This window comes from Ascidiella aspersa, chromosome 1, assembly GCF_963924565.1.
Source record: "Ascidiella aspersa chromosome 1, kaAscAspe10.2, whole genome shotgun sequence".
NCBI lineage: Eukaryota > Metazoa > Chordata > Ascidiacea > Phlebobranchia > Ascidiidae > Ascidiella > Ascidiella aspersa.
The window spans coordinates 8,661,816-8,679,782 of NC_139447.1; the positions used below are offsets into that span (position 1 = coordinate 8,661,816).

General features: G+C 36.4%; 2 protein-coding genes across 2 annotated transcripts; one reads left to right on the plus strand and one right to left on the minus strand.

Moving 5' to 3' along the window:
• Positions 1-323: 323 nt before the first annotated feature.
• Positions 324-10,348, minus strand: LOC146167077 (legumain-like). The gene is made up of 12 exons (XM_083391000.1): positions 10,127-10,348; positions 9,408-9,505; positions 8,990-9,071; positions 8,591-8,752; positions 8,362-8,424; positions 7,127-7,315; positions 5,980-6,069; positions 5,099-5,176; positions 3,987-4,103; positions 3,368-3,535; positions 2,099-2,166; positions 324-962 (listed from the first exon to the last, which is right to left on the minus strand). Exons 1-12 carry the CDS (start codon positions 10,298-10,300, stop codon positions 929-931), a joined length of 1,323 nt encoding a protein of 440 aa, XP_083247126.1. The 5' UTR covers positions 10,301-10,348; the 3' UTR covers positions 324-928.
• Positions 10,349-11,767: 1,419 nt separating this feature from the next.
• LOC146167078 (collagen triple helix repeat-containing protein 1-like) lies at positions 11,768-17,480 on the plus strand. Its single transcript, XM_083389371.1, has 6 exons — positions 11,768-11,995; positions 12,863-13,036; positions 14,230-14,331; positions 14,924-15,012; positions 15,794-15,891; positions 16,750-17,480. The coding sequence occupies exons 1-6, from the start codon at positions 11,834-11,836 to the stop codon at positions 16,899-16,901; spliced, it is 777 nt and encodes a 258-aa protein (XP_083245497.1). The 5' UTR covers positions 11,768-11,833; the 3' UTR covers positions 16,902-17,480.
• The last annotated feature ends 487 nt before the right edge of the window (positions 17,481-17,967 follow it).

The following is a 17,967-nucleotide window of genomic DNA, read 5'->3' on the forward strand; positions in this document are numbered from 1 at the left end:
AAGATACGTGGGTACGGTATGTTGGTCAAACTGCTCTTAAACAGTGTTTCTTAAACGCTTTAGGTGTGTTCATCCCTACGACACCATGATGTGTTTGGTTTACACAAATTTATAACTTATATGACCATAATAACTAAGCTATATACGTGGTTGGTAAAAGTTTTTTTTTGGGTGGGGTTCTTGTTGTTGTTACAAGACGAAGCCCTATTTTACCAGTCTATGTTAGGGATAACATCTTCACTAGCTTAAGAAACACCGCATTAAACAATTAAAATAAAAACTGCTAACAATTCAAATATCCGCAGTGACATGAGAAATTAAAATTGAAATATCCGCAAGACACGTGAGAATATATTTCAGAACGATCAAATGCAATCGCGAAGTAAAATCAAGGTGGCATCAAGAAAAGTCAGGAGACAGTGTACTATCAACCGTAAAACAAGGATAAGTTAAGAAGAACTTAAGAAAGTGCATTAGGAGTAGGCGATGAAATCTATTCCGACAGGAGGCTGGAACGAAATGTGGAACTGACAGCTAAAAAGTCAATTGGAACATTTTAAAATCAGAGTAAAAACATACTACATTAAAGTGTGACCACAAGGAAAGAATACGCGCAAAGTTCGAAATTTTGTGAAGTTGGAAAACGGTTTTCGCAAAACTGTATGAATATTTTTCCCACGTCATTCAAGGGGCAATATAGTTGAAAAGAAAGCCACAATGAAAAGTAAAAGAAATCAATAGGGGGAAAAAGATAACAATTCACACGCATAGTGAGTGCAACAACACTATTTGACAGGCGGACAGAGGCGTCGGTAATATTCGCTTCGATTGTGTATGGAATTGTAAAATCCGATCGTTGTGCTGTATATATTGGGTGTCGTGAAAATGATGATATGACGCAATGGCGAGCGAACGACTTCTCGAAGGTTTACTTGCATGTGTTTCGAATGGCGTCCAGAATGCTGCAAAGATGTTTCAAAACATGAAATTAGCTGGAAAGAAATTTGTTTGGGTTATTTGTTGTTCGGTTACGGTGAAGTATTCATAAATACGACAATTAGCAGCTAAGAATATCAGTTAAATCTGGAAAGAACAGGATGCAGCAGGAAATGGTGCCATGGTTGTTCCTTGAGAGCCTGTGCAGCTTAGATGGTAGAGCGACGGTTCCGGTATGGAGGTGGTGAGTTCGAACCTTACAGTAGGCTATTTGTTTTTCAAGCCTGGCCTAACTTGCACTTTAATTCTGACCAGGCTGACTGATTTCGGTAAACCTTTCTCGAGGCATCTTGTGTGCTTATAAAAGGTACCGTTATCGTTGGCCAGTATGATTTTACCAATTGTGTATAAGTACGTTGTAATTGCTAAATCTGCAAAGCCTCTATTTTTAGGCAGTGCTTTTTAGGGTGTTTAGAGCGACCGAAAACGTTCGTTCAAATATCTTAAACGGTCTTTCATAAAATAGATCTAATTCCTATACCTAGGTTACTACAACAGAGAATTAGCAGTTGATGCTTAGATAAAATAGTTGTTATTCTTAAAACTTCTTAACCAAGCCAACCTTAAAATGAAACTGCCGCTCAGGACAATCTTTAAACAATAAAAAGTGGCACTGTTGACAAATATATAGTTAACTGTTGACGAGCTTTCGCACAACCGGTCTTTATAAGGTCAGTGTTACAACCGTGCTTTAACCGACAATGTCTCACACTGACGTAGTGAAGGACGCTTGTGCGAAAGCTTGTCTACAGTTAAATACAAATTTGCCAAATACCACTTCTTTTTTCCACTTCTTTTTTTTCCACTTTCTTTTTACAAATACTGATATAAACCAAAATGTTATTACCACTGAGACCTAAATAATGTCTAGACCAACAAATGTACTAGCCAGAAACAAGGTTTACAGTGAAGCATGACTTTTCATATCTCAACTTTGTAAACGTTATTCAAAGTGCTAAGTTAATAATTAAATCATCGATGCCGAAAACCACGGCAGTACTTTTTGGCCCAAACATCAGTTATCGTAACAGAAACTATAGGTGGCTCTTAAGAGCCGCTCTTTGCAATAGACCTGAATGAATTACAAACAAGAGAGACTCACCTGTTTTGAGCAGCACCTGATTCGCACAAGTTGGCGAGAACAAAAAGACGGCGGTATGCGTATTCGTGCTGCAAAATAACAACATAAATTAATCGTTAGACGGCTTTTCGCGCGGCATAGAATAGTCAACTTGTAGCAAAAAAGCAAAAAAACTATTTTTTTCTTTGTGATTTTCCATTCATTGTACTACGATCGCTCGAAGTCAATCAGCCTAAAAACGCGACTTGATAAGGTTGGAGAAACGATGATTCACAATGACAATTACCAGAGGAGCTGTTTTTAAATAATAGAAACCGAATTTGTGTTTTATTAAAAAAACATGCGTCGAACATATCTTTAAGACAAATTTTCGTTTTCTAACAAGAAATAATTAACGTGTGTATAAAAGTCGCTTAAAACGACTGCACAATACATCGTTCTATCATCATTGTTTTTGTCGGAAAAAAGATTTATAGTTATATTCCTATCACTGCAACCTTATAGATTCAAATCAACAAAATAAGCCGTAAAACATTGGAATACCGACATATTTACAGCAGCGATGTCGACCCGGGTAGGATGGCTTGGTAAAACAGCCGCCGTTCATTCCATACATGACAAAAACACGACAGTCGTAATGTTTGAAATACGGTATTTTAGAATTGTAAAGCCTTGTTTCGATTTGTGCGAAGACATGTTGCTTGCAAACAGACGTGACCCGATAATAGGACGCATGCTTAGGGTAAAATGTCAACTAAGAGGGAATAATACCAAGCCCAGCTCGCTACTTTAACGCCCCGATGGCTAATAAGCTTTAAGTCGCCACTTTGATACTCAAAGAGTTAACTTAAGTCGCTGTTTTAAAATGACTTGACTTGATGTAAGTAGTTTGAGCAAAATGACATGACTTGACTTAAGTTTTGGACAAATGACTTGGTTTGAAATGATGTGTTTTCATTGAGCATTATTTTTGTAAAATTGGGCCATTTATCTCAATTTGTGCATGTAAACAATAAGCTTGCCATATGTTGCGTTGTGTAATGTTTTTAGTTAATTTATCGCTCATAATCGTAACAGTTTACCAATGTTAATAGTTTAACGTTTTATTCTAATGACATAACTTGACTAGGAATTGACTTGCTTTAACGATGACTTGATTTGGTATTTATTCCATTGACTTATATCAAGTTTTTTTACGACGTGACTTAAATCTCAGTTTGTTTTTCGAATAACTGGACTGGGACACAAGTTATGCAAAAATGACTTGTTTTCGAAATTGCCTTTACTTACGTCGTCAAGCTCGTAGCACATTGAGTCGAAGAGCTGGATGGCGTCCTTGTAGCATTCCATCTCAGTCAGCCTTGGCTTGGCGCTGGTCGCCGATCGAAGTATCGCCCCGTCGTTTTGCGCCACCTGCTCGGCGATAGTGTTGGTTGTCCACTCTATTCGGCGACGCATCTGGGAAAAGGAAAAAGTCCCTTCAGTTAAGTGGCTTGCTTTTGCACTTCTGTTTTTTATATTTATGTCAAGCTTTTTGTGCGCTCTAACGCTCGTATTTTCCATTTGATAGTTTAGCACAACGTTTCTTAACCTATGGGTTGTGGGTCGCCGTTTGAGTTGGTTGGGTCGCCGACTGCAGCGTGTTTATATGGTTAGATTTATTCATATTGGGTCTAAGCTATAGATTTAACGAAAGTTTTGGAAAGTTGCAGAAGCAATATGAAGACATGGCTCATAATAATTATATTCGAACTTATTAATGTAAATGTCTTGCGTTTTGTTCGCTTGCAAACATTTAAGTAAAAAGGATCCGGTCGCCAAGGCTTCGCTCTTGTATACTTTGTTTAGAATTTGGGACTGGTTTAGAACGACAGCTTTTTGATTATCGAAAATTACAAAACAAGTTTACCTCTAGCTCCTTTTTCAGCTCGAGCTCAAGAGCGCTCGTCTTCTGGAAGCTGGTGGAAGCCGCGATCCTCTTCTTGAGGATGTGGATCTTCACGTCTGGAGACGGAACGTCGTCGTACTGAACAAAGCGTATATTAACGTTCGGCGCTAAGAGATGGATAGGTTCATTTATTCGGAACATGAAAAACCGACAAAATCAAAATGGTTTTCAATATTTAACATTCCAGGGAACAGCGAAAGACCGTCATGTTTTGAAAACGCTATTTTTTTATTTGCGCTGTTGTTGTTTGGATTGGCGGGTTTGCTTTTCCAAAAGCTTTTTTAAGGCATGTCCCGAAAAAAGCTAATTTGGTAATTCCTTTTTGCTATTTAAAAATGTTTTTTAATTTCGTTATTAATAGTATGATTTTTTTCAAAGGTGATTTTCCTATACTTCATAATCGTAAAAAGGGGGTCTTTTTTCTCACAATGGTACTTTCTCCGTTTTAAAATCGGTAGGTGTGCAAACTTGTACTAAAGGGCAGGGATTCCTTTGTCTTTGACGTTTCTCGACAAAACCCGTGATATGTCACGTGATTTTCAACATGTCATTTCGCGTAATTGCACTAATGGCGCCCCCGGAGAGTCAGCAATGTTACATCATCTCGAAAATCTGATTAAACTTTACAACTTATTTTCATAGCAGTCAAGTCACTAGAATACTGGCAAAACCTAGTTTTGTAGGCAATTGGCTCTGAATATTGTATAACGTGTTTAAAAGTCGTTTAAATTTTAGAAGTAAATTCATTATGAACATTGTCAGTTTTTTTAAGTCTCCAAAAGAAATAAAGGAAGTTGTTTTACACAAGCTCTTTAACAGTTTTTTTTACCTAATTAATACCTCGCTGTATAACATCAATGCTTTTAAAAATGGATCAACTTATTCAAAATGGGCCGCTTGGGTACCTAGCTTCTTGTCAACTTATACAAATTCCGTACAACACCGCTTTACAATGAAAGCCGGAAAAACAGCAAATGTTGCGTGTTACAATAGACGTGACAAGAGCAAAGCACTGGAAAATTAAAATTTTACCCTTTTACATGCAAAAGTACAACATTCCACGGTTTACTTACGATTGGTCGCAGAGGTGCGTAAGACCGAGAACTGGTCTGCTCGCCTTGGAACAACCCAACCTTGTCCTTGCTGATGCTCTGCAAATTAGACCAAGTTCGGTTTAAGTTTCCAGGCATAGCATATGCGAAACACAGTACTTTGGACAGATCCTGACAATTTAGGTTTAGGAGGAAGTAATGGTCGTCCCAGTGCGATAACAAACGACATTACTATGGATGGTAGAAAATCTAACTTAAAGAAACTGAAACTGCTTTTTATGGGCCTAGTTTCAGACGTGTACCTATACTGCATCTTGGTACAGAGGTGCAGCAAAGTTGGTAAAAACTAAAACATAGTATCCCGGTGAAACTTTGTCAAATATACCAAGAATTGCACGTCATTCGAGTCCTAAGACTTATGCCGGAAGTTTTATTAAAAATAGCTTTTTGGGCGGCACGAAATCGTGGTCGTGCAAGTACAAGGAAATAAATCTTTGTTTCCAAAAGTCCCGAGATTTCCAATTGACTTATACTCAGCGACGCGTTTATAATTTACCCTCTGCATAAGCTAGTTTTTTTTGTAACACTATGTTATTGACTTCGTTTAAAAAAAGTGCCTATTGTAAAATCGTGCGCTGTTTTACTGAAAGTTAAGATAAAACTTCATATAACAAAAATTTCCTCGGCAAATTAAGCACAATAGCACCCAAAAGTTCTGCATTTAGTAGCTTTTATGCAATGTCAGTCAAACATTTATTTAACACAACTAAAACAACTTAATGTAAAGAAAATGCAAAAATGTTATTAGCATGAGGGACGTTTTTTTACTTTTCTAACGGATAACCAAATTTTTAGATGTCAATTTGGACGAAAATAATTTTTACGAAAGAACGTCAACTTACCATGTCGCCATACTCCATCACGTGACTCTGATTGGTGTGTTGCCTGACGATTTGGAACTGAGTCATCAGGCTTTCCTTCTCTAAGTTTTCCTGCAAACAAAAATGCGATAGTTGTAAAACATTAAAAAATCTTCAGATACTAATTGAGGCCAAGCAACAAGCAATTTCCAAATAGGAATTTTTGACTTTTATAAACCTACAAATTTTAGCTCTTTGCGAGCTCGTTTTAAAAAAGCAAAAAAATGGCAAATTAAACAACAATAGCGATTTTGGCTAAGTTTTCAGTTTTAATTTTTTTTTTCGCCAAGGTTTATTGTAAAAATTAAACAGTGCAAGCTGTGTACAAATTTTAGGATTTAACACTGTGTCGGACAAAATGGCTTTCAGCAATTTATTTTTAGATGGAAAATTCTGTGCTTTGAATACGAATTTACAATTTAACCGCTAAACACAAAGCACAGCAAAAATCTTGCCCGACGTCTTTACAACAGTGCCTTACATTAGCGCGGGCGCCATTCGTAGGCTAGGTGGGGGGTTCACAATGGAAAATTGGGGAGCCACACTTCCTATGAGAGGTAAACGTTTTGGGGGTCGGGAGTATTTTTAAACAAAGTCTTCCATCTAAATATATTGTACACTTTCTGACTTCCGATAAGCAAATACGAAAACTCAATTCGCAAGTAAGTTGCTTCCTCAAACAAACATGTGTACCTTCCTCAAACAAACATGTGTAGAAGCAGACGACAAACAAAAATGTTCTATTCAACATTTAAACTTGAAGGGTAGCGAGACCATTTAATGCACAGAGATCGACCGATCCCGCTTTTTGGACCGATACCGATGGCCGATTTTTAAGGTTTTTGTTAACTGATGCTCGATATCCGATTTTTTGCCCCAAACTAGGAAATTTCTATGTTTTTAGGAAAATCTGTAATATATTTGTGTACTAAAATATCGGCGAAATATCGGTCAAAGTTTCCCGATATATCGGTAGAAGCAAAGTATCGGTCGAAGCATGGTCCATCTTTATATACAAGGGGTCGCAGACTTTTTGGAAAGGACAGTTTTGAGGCTCTTGGCTACGCGACCCCCGTTCCACATATTACACGAACCTAGCAAAAAAAACTGGCTCTGGCGCGCCATTAACCTGATCGGAGTCCTCCATCCAGGACACGGAGTATCGGTCGCCGAGGTAGGTCTCTCTCTTGCTGTCGTAGTAGCAAGCGTAGGACGACTCGTCCGGGTTGGCGGCCGTAGTGGCGTACACGTTGATGTTCTTGGACAGGATTCCGTCGAACATCGAACCGCTCTCGCAAGCTTCCACGTAAAAAACGAGCTAAAAGTAAAACGACGTCCGGTCACGATTTTCCAAAAAGTCACGACCGTGCACATGACGCACAAACCCTTGTTTAAAATTCGTTTAAATTTTAAAAGTAAATTATATGAACATTGTCAGTTTTTTTTTAGTCTCCAAAAGAAATAAAGGAAGTTGTTTTACACAAGCTCTTTAACAGTTTTTTTACCTAATTAATACCTCGCTGTATAACATCAATGCTTTTAAAAATGGATGAACTTATTCAAAATAGGCCGCTTGGGTACCCGAGCACATGACGCACAAACCCTTTTTTTGTGAATTGACTGCAGGATACTACTATAGGCGATGAGGATTTTTGGTTAGTTCGTTCGTTGTTACAGATCTGGGGTGATTTTAGGTTTTGGTTTACCGGAGTTTTGTGGATTTGCGACAATATCATTTCGCGGTAGTGTCATTTCACGGTAGTGTCATTGCGGGGACAAGTGCTATCGGACGTGTTTACTGTTTGCAAGAGTATTTTTGTGGTAGCATCTTTTTGTTATGGTGTTACTTCTCGAAAGCGTCTTTTCGTGATAGAGTGTCATTTCGCTTTGGTTTGTTTGACCAAACAAAAAAGAAAAATAAACTTTGCAAACGGATGACAAATTGCGGTTAAAATGAAAAATTAAAGACTGTAACTGATAAGGTTATATTGACAAGGTAAATATAAAAAAGGAGTTATTTAAATAAGCTGACTTGAACTAATTTAATTCACAAAGGCTTGACTGGGACATAAGTAATTTAAAAAAAGACTTGTTTACCACACTGCCAGGTGGTACAAAAACGCGCTGACGGGCGTAGGTCCATCGACCAAATGAACAACGCAATTTCAAAGTTCATTTAGGGAGGTAATTATGATGCTTCACTTCTACATTTCACTTTAGAGTAAAACTGCGAAATGCACTCCGTTAAAAATGTTCTCTTTTATACTTGGATTTTAAGTTATTTATGTGCCTGGGTGGTAAAGGTATCCTTCAAGGTTGCGGTGCCTAATTTGTTTAATTATTACATCATTGTGTCAAACTCACATCATTGTACATCTTGTTGGAGTACATATCTTGGATAGCGTTGTTCAAGTCATCTTTCATCAGCTGTTGAAAACAGAACAAAAAAATGTTACAATATGTAATAGCTTTTACATGGCCGCCAATTATATGTACTCAGGTTTTGCCTAGTTTCATGCTTAAAAGTAATTTCAGAAGCGATTTTTAAGTCAGTATAGAAATAAGAATATCTCAAGACCAAGAAGCGTGTTACCTCTTGTACAGGAAAGGCAATAAGGCCTGGTGCGCCATGGTCAGCAAAAAATACAAATACATGGTCGTCTGGGCCACTTTTTAGCACTTTTCCACTTCCAACTCCGGCCATTGCTTGCGCATTGCCAGTTAGAATGTTGAGAAAATTTTTGGGTGTGACATCCTGCGGAAAATTTTAAATAGTTTACTGTTAAACAATTTGCCAAAGCAAATATTTGTAAATTATGGAATAATTAAAACAACACATTTTGGCTGTGCACATTCATAAAGGGTGATGTACATTAAAATTTGCAAACACCAATTGAGCTAGATAAAGCCCAGTTATATAAATATATAATAACTAAACCAAATGTTGATCAAAAACACTAAAAAAACAAAATTAAATTTAAAAAGTCATTACATCGCCAATGTAGTCTTTTGGCACTCCCTTGTACACATCTCCGCCATCGGGATGGTTAATGACGACGCCTGGTGTAGGATTTCTATGCACAACACAAATAGGCAAAACATTTATTGCAACAGAAATCACATGAGACCTTTGGCAAAAACAACAGACTGCAGTATCGGTACAAGCAGTGCCTATGCACCATTGTTAAAATCTCGAATTGAAGGCAATAAAATACTTTTGTTCAAATAAAAAGCACAATTTTATGTGTTTATGGCACTTGTTGCACTGTGACTTTATGACAAAAAGGTCATTTATTGACAAAATAAAAGATCACAGAATGGAAAACCTATTACAAAAACGCAGGTGAACAATTTAGGCAGTATTTTGCTATGAAACCACGAATTACCAAACCAGTGTCAATTTAACTTACTCTGAACTGTGTGCAATGTCATCGTACATCATCACAATAATTTGTTCATCGGGAATTCCATGGTTGTGAACGATTTGATATGCATGGCAAATATCGGCCTAAAAATTGGAAAACATTGCTTTTTAGATTTCTATTGACTATTATCTTTTTAAAAAAATCATGAAAGCTTTTAAAGTGAATTGCTCAAGTTAATGAGCAACATACCCTAATTTGCATTCCAACCCTAAATCAAGGCGATTTATTACTAAAAGTAACAGACAACATTATAAAAACACGCTTTTTTAGTATTAGCCAAGTTGTAAATAAAAATTTTTCGCTAGATTGATCCTGCCCCTGTAAGAGCAAAGAAGGAAACATTGGCAAACTAAATATGGTATAAAATATTTAAAAACTTTTCCTGAAAACACCCAAGCCCGAAACTTTGCCATGCCAAATATAAACTGCATCTTAATTCAGCAAAAAATATTACTAAAGACTGTAATATCGCAGGTCAAAAATGTATTTCTTTATCAATTTTTTCAATAACATATGAACTCACTTAAAGTGTGCCTAACATTGTACTTTAAAATGCTATAAAATCATCTTCAGGGTAAAATAAATTACTTCTTCCAAATAAAGATCAAATGCACTTACATAAAGTGTGATTAATATTGCAGTTTACAATACTTTTAGTTAGTTACAGTGAAAGTTAGGTACCATTGCAATAGAATTAAAATTACTTGATGTCTGTAGTTGTAGTAACCATTGGATCCAGCAACTAAAACTGCCCATATCTTTCCATTGAATGCATTGTCAATCTTGTTGGCTTTAAACAACTTTTCAAATTCTTGGACGACGTTTGCACTGGCAAGGCTCAGACAGGCCAATACCACAATACAAAAACAGGCCTTCATGTCTAACAGAGCCCAAAATATTAAAATAAAAACTGCAAAATTTAAACACCACCTATCAAAATTAAAAAAAAACACTGATTACAAAGTGTAAAAAAAGTATAATTTATTTTACATTGAAGTCCTAGGAATTTTGACACTTACTATTTTACAAATGCTATAAATTTAGGTTTTACCCAAAAAATCAGTTTATTTATTTCAAATTTTGTATTTGGTTAAAATAAATGTGAAAAAATACATTAAGTATTACCAAATTAAACAACAAAAACGAACTTACAGAGCATGCTATAGTTTATTGGTTGAGGAAAAGGTAAACAATTAGTCATTCAACTTAGAATGAAACTGGAATGGATACTACTGACAGAACTGGAATGGATACTGACCGAAATATTGTGAATTTGCCAACATGCAAAAAAAGGAAAACTCGTGACTTGATGTTATTTAGTGACGACACATGCATCTCGTGATGGGGCCGTGTTTCTACTTAAAAGCCGTCGTACTGTATTTTTTTTGCGACTACCAAATAATTGCAAAATTAAAAAAGACAAAGGGCGCGCACAAAAATAATTTATATCACTTACTGTAGAAGCAATACAACTCGCTGATATAGTGAGACAGCGTAACGTAAAACAACAAACAAAGTTACGAACGTGTAAACAAAAAGTAAACAACTAAGTTCTTTGAAGCATGACCGTCGTGACGAAGTTTCTTTGTTTTCGTTTTTTGAGAACCGTGATGGCTGACTTGCGTTTTTTTTAACAAAAACAGACACAATTACAGACAAAAGTTTGCCTCGAATTACTGTTTCGAGAACATGCCAGGTTTACATTGTAAATCTTAGATATCTGAAAAACGTAGGAATGAATAAAACCACTAGGTTGAACACTCAATAATTTTTATTTTGAAACAAATTATACATATCGCCGATTTACCAAGTTTTGTAGACTAGTAAAAAAAAAACAGAATATTTTCTAAAAGTTCTAAACGCAATTAATTGTAAAATCTAAAGGGCGGTAAATCTTAAGTTAATATCAACTAACCTACTTTGGAAAAATGGAAATCTAGGGGGCATGTTTTAGGGCTTAGGCATATAGCACAGCTACAAGAAAAGTAGCAATCCGTTTCGGAAATCTGCAAATAACAGGCTTTTGCAAAGTTCAAAGAAGTTTAACACGGGCGAGTTGTGTTCCCTTTATACACCGATTGAGGAAACTGCTGAAGTTCAATTGTATTGCCGTAATAACGTGCTGTGATTGACGCCAAACATCGGCACTTCTTTGCAGTGTAATTTAAGCAGTACATCCAGGTGCAGGCTCTTGTCCTGGCACACTTGGAATGCGATTTAGGCTGTCAAGACAGTGATTTATCGTTGGATTTCGTGCGAATGCGTTACATGTAGCTATAAAAGTACGTTGCAAATCAGATTTGAAGAGTTATAAAATAGACCGGATTTGGCGAGAAATATTCCAACTTACGATTGCATTTATATATGTTGTTTTATTCTTCGTTAAAGTTCCCGTAGGCTCGCAAAAGAAAATGCACAAGAGCTTGTTGGCTGCAGTTGTTGCTGCGTTGCTTACTATTAGCCTTGTTTCTGTAATAGAGTGCAGAAAATCTAGAACTGTTGCGGCACGCAAGAGGGTACTTAGGGAGGAAAATGCTGCCCTCACTATGATTCACAGGTCATCTGCTGCAAACGTGAGTCGGTTGAACATACTTTTGCAACTATTTTTCCAGTGTATTTAATCGATTGTTTTATATTTCTGGTCAAAGAAGGTAACGAACTCTTTCAATGAATTACAAAAGCGGGCATTCTTTTTCGTCTGATTGTGTGTTGCAATAAAGTTACTGATATAACCTCACGCTCACCATTTAGCTTATTAATTTTTTTACAAAATAAAGCCTAGAAATATAGCCCAGTGAGGTTCGTCAACTAATAGGAAGAAATGGGCTATGATTTACTGTTATTAAGAAACGTTGTGCGAGATGCAAAGTTAAGCTCTCTAAGAATGCTTGTTTCATAATTATCTTTCTATTAGCTTAATTGTGATATGTAATTTCATATCGGAAAAAAATCTTAATTTTGAAGACCGAAAAATTCAATATTGTAATGACTTAACTGCCCTTAACTCATTGTTTTTTTTAGGTATTTTAGGTAAATTGACTTGGCTTAACTTAAGTTGGTCGAATTCGACCGTGTTTACCATTTTCCAAAGTTTAATATGGATTTTTGATACCAACACTTTGACTTGAAATTGACTTGCGTAACTAATGACTTGTACTGTGTTTTGACTTGCTGTTTATTGAAAATGTCTTGACTTAGACTTAAATGATTTTACTTTGGCGAATTGCCTCTGTAGGTTAGCATATGTATTTTCTGATATAATTACATGATTATTAATCATTCAACTAAAAATGCGGAGCTGTGAAAATATTTGTGGTGAAAAAGTTTTTTTCTCTGTCTTTTTTATAGCTTTTGCCGATGAAATTAAGTCGTCAGCTCATAAAATGGCCCGTTCAATATAAACAATTCAGGCAGATCAAACTAGCCGAGTCTTTTCACAGGACAGCAAATCATCAAACCGTGCAAGGCCAAATGTCGACAGCGAGCAATGCAGATGCGGCGCCCCGCAAAACGTTTTGCAAGGTCCGCCCGGTAGAGATGGAATCCCCGGCATTCCAGGCCAACCGGGCTACCCGGGGCTACCAGGACCATCGACAATATGTCCGAAAGAAAAGGTAAGAAATATAACGTTCAGATAGACCTAAAACTTAACAACATCCTCTGAGTAGCTTCATAGGGTGTCTTTAAAAAAGGCTTTACAAAAGGTATGTGTCTTTAAAAGAATCGTTGTTTGCTGCATCTGTTTGTGCCTCAAGGGCTAGATTCACTAAAACTTACTCTTATATACACAAAACCAGTGTACCCTCTAAGGTGCGCAACTGCGCAATTGCGCAGCCACACCAGACAAATTGCGCAGTAAAATTTGCCTTTGCGCACTTAAATCCTTCTCATACTAAAACCAAAAATCTAAAAATCTTCACTTTTTTAAGTTTGAGCATTTCGCATTTGGCTATCTTTTTATTGATGTTTGTAGCTAAAAGCAAGTAAATAACTCAAATTCGCATTGACGATTGTGACGTAATAAATTACTTTGTCTAATCGGTTTTCAACTTCCATGCTGTGCTTGTATGTTTTTTATCTCACGTAGAATTAAATGTCTTCTCAGAAAAATCAAGAAATTTATTTTCAGGACGTAAATTTTTAAAACAATTACAGTTTTTACGCGATTTAGGTGCAGATACAGCTGTGGGGTCAATAATGGCGCCCTCACAAATTGACAAAATCATCTTGATAAATGCAAATGAGCGGATAGTTTGTGATTCTTGATTGTGCGCGAAAAGCATCACGCATTATGTTTGTAAAATTAAACCTTTTGTCAATTTAATCCAAGTATTCGGATTTTTTTTCGCGCGTCCGCATTGTTTGCCATATCCTTGTTTTATGTCGTCACGCTTTGTGGCGTCATCTTTAAAAGTTGAAAAAAAAAATATTCTTGCGCACTACAAAAAATATTTGCGCAGTAGAAAATTTTCTTAGAGGGAACACTGCACAAAACCCTTTTTAGACCGCTAAGTTTGGTAACGCCTTTTCTAAAGGCACCCGGTGTACTATTCAGTGTTCAGTCACCAATATATGTTAGCGTTGGTCAATACATGTCCTAACGGCTAGATAACAAATGTGTAAAATACTCTTCATTGTTTTTTCTTGTCAGTGTGACAGTTTCAAGGCGGATTAAATTTCGGCTGATTTTAATTTTACCGCTGTACTTGTGTTTTAAAGTAATAAAAGTGAGTTCAAAAACGCTATGATCTTATACAACGAGTTTCGTTAAGTTAGGAACTGCAGGTAATGGAGAATTTGTTTGTAGGAAAGCATTACCCCTGGATTAACGCACGTTCGCCAATGCGCGTGGAACAAACACAACATGCAGATTTCCACCGGCCAAGTACAAACCTGCTCTTTTAATAAGGTGAGTAGGCGAAAAGCGTGTGTTTCGTTTTGCATTGTTGCACCACAGCCCCATACCAAGACATATTTATAGCAAATCAACTTCAAGTCAAGTCCATATTTTCATAAAAATAAAACGTTAAACTATTAAGATTGGTCAATTCGTCCGATTATGAGCAATAACTGAACTAAAAAACAAAAAAATTGCTTAATGAAAACACTTTATTTCAAACCAAGTCATTTGTCCGAAAGACTTTAATCAAGTCAAGTCATTCCCCCGAAGACGTCAAGTTGTTTCAAAACAGTGACTTAGCCGCATTTAAGTCAAGTCATTGATTACGTCATTACAAAAATGCTGGTCACAGACGAAGTTACCAAAAAAGTAGTGTGGGGGTGTGTTAAGTAAAATTAAAAAAATTAGCGAACGTTCCAAGCCTCTACTACTAGTAGTTTGCACCCAATGGAAAAGCTATCTTTCCTAATTAAAAATGGAGCAATTGCTATTTGGGTCGGTTTGCTGATAAAAACTTTCTACTCAAACTTCGTTTATAAGAGGGTCGCTTTTGATTCAATAAATTTACTCATGAGTTTGAGAAAATAAGGTTTTTGTGCAGAGAAATATTGAAACAGCTCTCCGCGTGGAATGGCACGGCGTCACTCGATTGAGATGTTTACCTCATAATACAAGTTGCTGCGCCAGATGGTAAGTTCAAACGACAACATTCTTACCAATGTTGTATTATGAGTCACAATTGCCGCATATTGAAATTGTGCAAACTATTGCCTGTAGTTGACCGCCATACCCATATCTAGCATATTCTTGCAGCTGTAAATAAATTGGTACGCTCATTGCAATTATTTGGCTGAAACCGCATAACTAATCTCACAAAATCGATTGATCAGCTGTTGTATTGACCAAATTGGAATGCTTTGATAAGTACATTGGTACAGTTTTAAACGCCATGTTTATTTAGCTTGATTCGTGATGGTTAAAGTGTTACGTCGACAAACAACGTAAAATAAAATTGTAACGTTGTAAACATTGTGACAAATCGTCCAGTCATTAAATATAATTTTACTCAGAATTTTAATTGCAAGACAATATATATTTTAAATTTTGGCAGGTTGTAACCTGCGTTTGATAATGACCTTTTTTGTCCAGTTAGCATAATTAAAAAAACAAACCTTGACTCTCTTTGAAATTAATTTGCGTTTGGTATAAACAGATGTACGATGAAAAAGGAATAAACCAATGTAGAAGGACTCTACCACCAGGCGTTTTTACCAAAAATGCGGTAATTTTATGGCGTTTAGGGCGATCGATTATATCTATCTTTAAATTCGTTTTTTTCGTTTTATGATTTTTTTACATTCTCATTTCATACCCGGATATAATTTTTAATTTATTTCTACATTTCGCGATTTTCGGCTATTTCGTTTCGTAACCCAATTACAAACATGAAATCCTCTGTCTTGACCACCAGGCACTTTACGTTCAACGGAGGCGAATGCGTAAACCCTCAGCCTATTGACGGACTCGTGTACGTCGATCACCATTATACGGTGCACCGAAGCATGAACGGTAGGTAAAAGCAAAGAGATTTCAAGCAATGAGTGGAAACTCCACAACAAATCCGCCTTTTCGTAACTTTCTACTCATTGTTTTAAATCTCTTTGGTTAAACACAGCAGATGTTTTGAATTTTACATCCACATTTTGCTTATACTTATGGGAGTGAATAGGGATCATTAATAGGCTTTATTTTGAACGCATCTAAATGGCGTGAGTATTTGTCCTTCTTAAATATTTTCTTGTGGCAATTTCAAAATAAAAACAATTGCAAATGGAGGCATGGGGTAAAATAATAAATGATAAATAATAACAAATTGGGTGGTTACATTTGATAAAATCTTCCAAGCTAAAGCAGGGGCGCCCGCAGTAAATCAAAAAGGAGGGTCATGAATTTTCAACTTAGCGAATTCCCCTATTTTTCGTCTGACGTTAATGAATAATGACGTTATCAAACAGTGACAGTATGACGTCATAGAATGGTGATTGCAAGACGTCATAAAAAAAAACTAATCAGAAACAGCCAAATACGTCCAGCAAAGCGACCACGTGCGTCGTTAACCATCCTGTCAGGCGCCAACTGCGAAACCACAGTGTGCAATCGTTAACTTCAGGCGAAAAAATAAACCAAGAGCGTGAAATATGAGTGATTAATTGTGGTAGAAACTAAATATGGAAATATACAAATCATCTAACTTCAGTACCTGTCATATTAATATGTACACTTATTACCAATAGACTTTTGTATATATCAGTAGACTTTTATATACAAATCAATATTATCCCGATAGTAACTTAGTAAAACTAATAAACATATACCCCCCCCCCCCCCCCGTGGGGCGCCCATGGTCACTCGTTTTTATTTTTTAAGTGATTGGAGTTTGTCGGGGGCTGGAGACTGGAGTTAACGACATCGGATTCGTGGTGGGTGAATGCGGCGGGGAATACCCACTGGGTGAAGTCAAGACAGGCTGGAATTCGTCGTCGCGGATTATCATTCAAGAAGTTGTGATGTACAACTGACTGGGTTAATAGCAAGAAACATCAGCGATAAATAAGGGCAATTTCGTTTCATTGTTATCTTTGCATGCTTTCCATATGTACATTACCCAGAAGAGTTCATTTTCAACGTACATGAAAAATAAAATGTCATCAATTTTGCTGGTCAACAAAATTTCAGTTTTTTAAACGATGAGCATTTAATCTTAGATGTTTTTTTGCGCTGATTTCGAATTTCCCTTTAGTTTTTTTCAAACCCATAACTTTTTAAAGATCTTCAAATTTAAATTTTTGAAAAAAACACATCGAAAACAATGCATAGCTATGGTATGCCCTAAAAACGTCTGAAATATAACTTATTTTATAAAATCAGCGCCGAAAATCACTTTGAAAATCAATCTCATCTCTGTTTAAAATTTGCTGTTGACCAGTGTTTCACCCATAAAGTAGTGTTAATCAACTAATGGGTCGTCACACAAAATTGGGTCGCTGACTACAGTAGTTCACATTGTTAGATTTGTTGAGATTTGTTCTGAGCAAGATTGCTACAAAATTCTAGAAATTCGCGGTAATAATGCAAAAACATAGCTCACATCAAATAAATTCAAACCTATGAGTTTTTTGTCTTATTTCTTTTTACAAAAGTTCAGTGAAAAGATTTGGGTCGTCAAAGCTCAGCTGTTATAAATATCTGCTAAGTACTTGTGTCGCCGCAAAAGAAGGTTGAGAAGCACTATACCTTAAAAACTGTCTGGTGGGTATGAATAGGTAAAGGTATGTGTACAGTGTTTTTTGTAAATTTTTAATCTGAACAAACAAAAGTGCAACACCTTGTGTCATGTCAACTGTAAATTATGTAGACCGGCAGGTTTTTTGCCATGCCCAATAGCCTTGTACCAAACAGTTCAATGTTTATAACCTGTTTTTTACCTAAGCAAGAGACACTCAGAGTCACCAGTTTCTTGAGAAATGTCCAAGTTAAATACCAGAATACCAATGTTTTTTTTATAGTTTAAATCCAAATTTGTAAGACTCATGGTAAGTGGTAAAAGTAAGCCAGAACGGTCCGGAACGGCGCCCCAGAAAAACA

Bases quoted from the DNA above. Each gene is read 5' to 3' on its own strand.
- LOC146167077 (XM_083391000.1), bottom strand. From the start codon at position 10,300: ATGAAGGCCTGTTTTTGTATTGTGGTATTGGCCTGTCTGAGCCTTGCC. The intron at 7,316-8,361 runs GTGAGTTTGACA...TTTTACTTTTAG, and splicing joins CCAACAAGATGTACAATGAT to CTCGTTTTTTACGTGGAAGC. The intron at 3,536-3,986 runs GTAAACTTGTTT...TCCTTTTCCCAG, and splicing joins AGCTGAAAAAGGAGCTAGAG to ATGCGTCGCCGAATAGAGTG.
- LOC146167078 (XM_083389371.1), top strand. From the start codon at position 11,834: ATGCACAAGAGCTTGTTGGCTGCAGTTGTTGCTGCGTTGCTTACTATT. The intron at 13,037-14,229 runs GTAAGAAATATA...ATTTGTTTGTAG, and splicing joins CAATATGTCCGAAAGAAAAG to GAAAGCATTACCCCTGGATT. The intron at 15,013-15,793 runs GTAAGTTCAAAC...CTTGACCACCAG, and splicing joins ACAAGTTGCTGCGCCAGATG to GCACTTTACGTTCAACGGAG.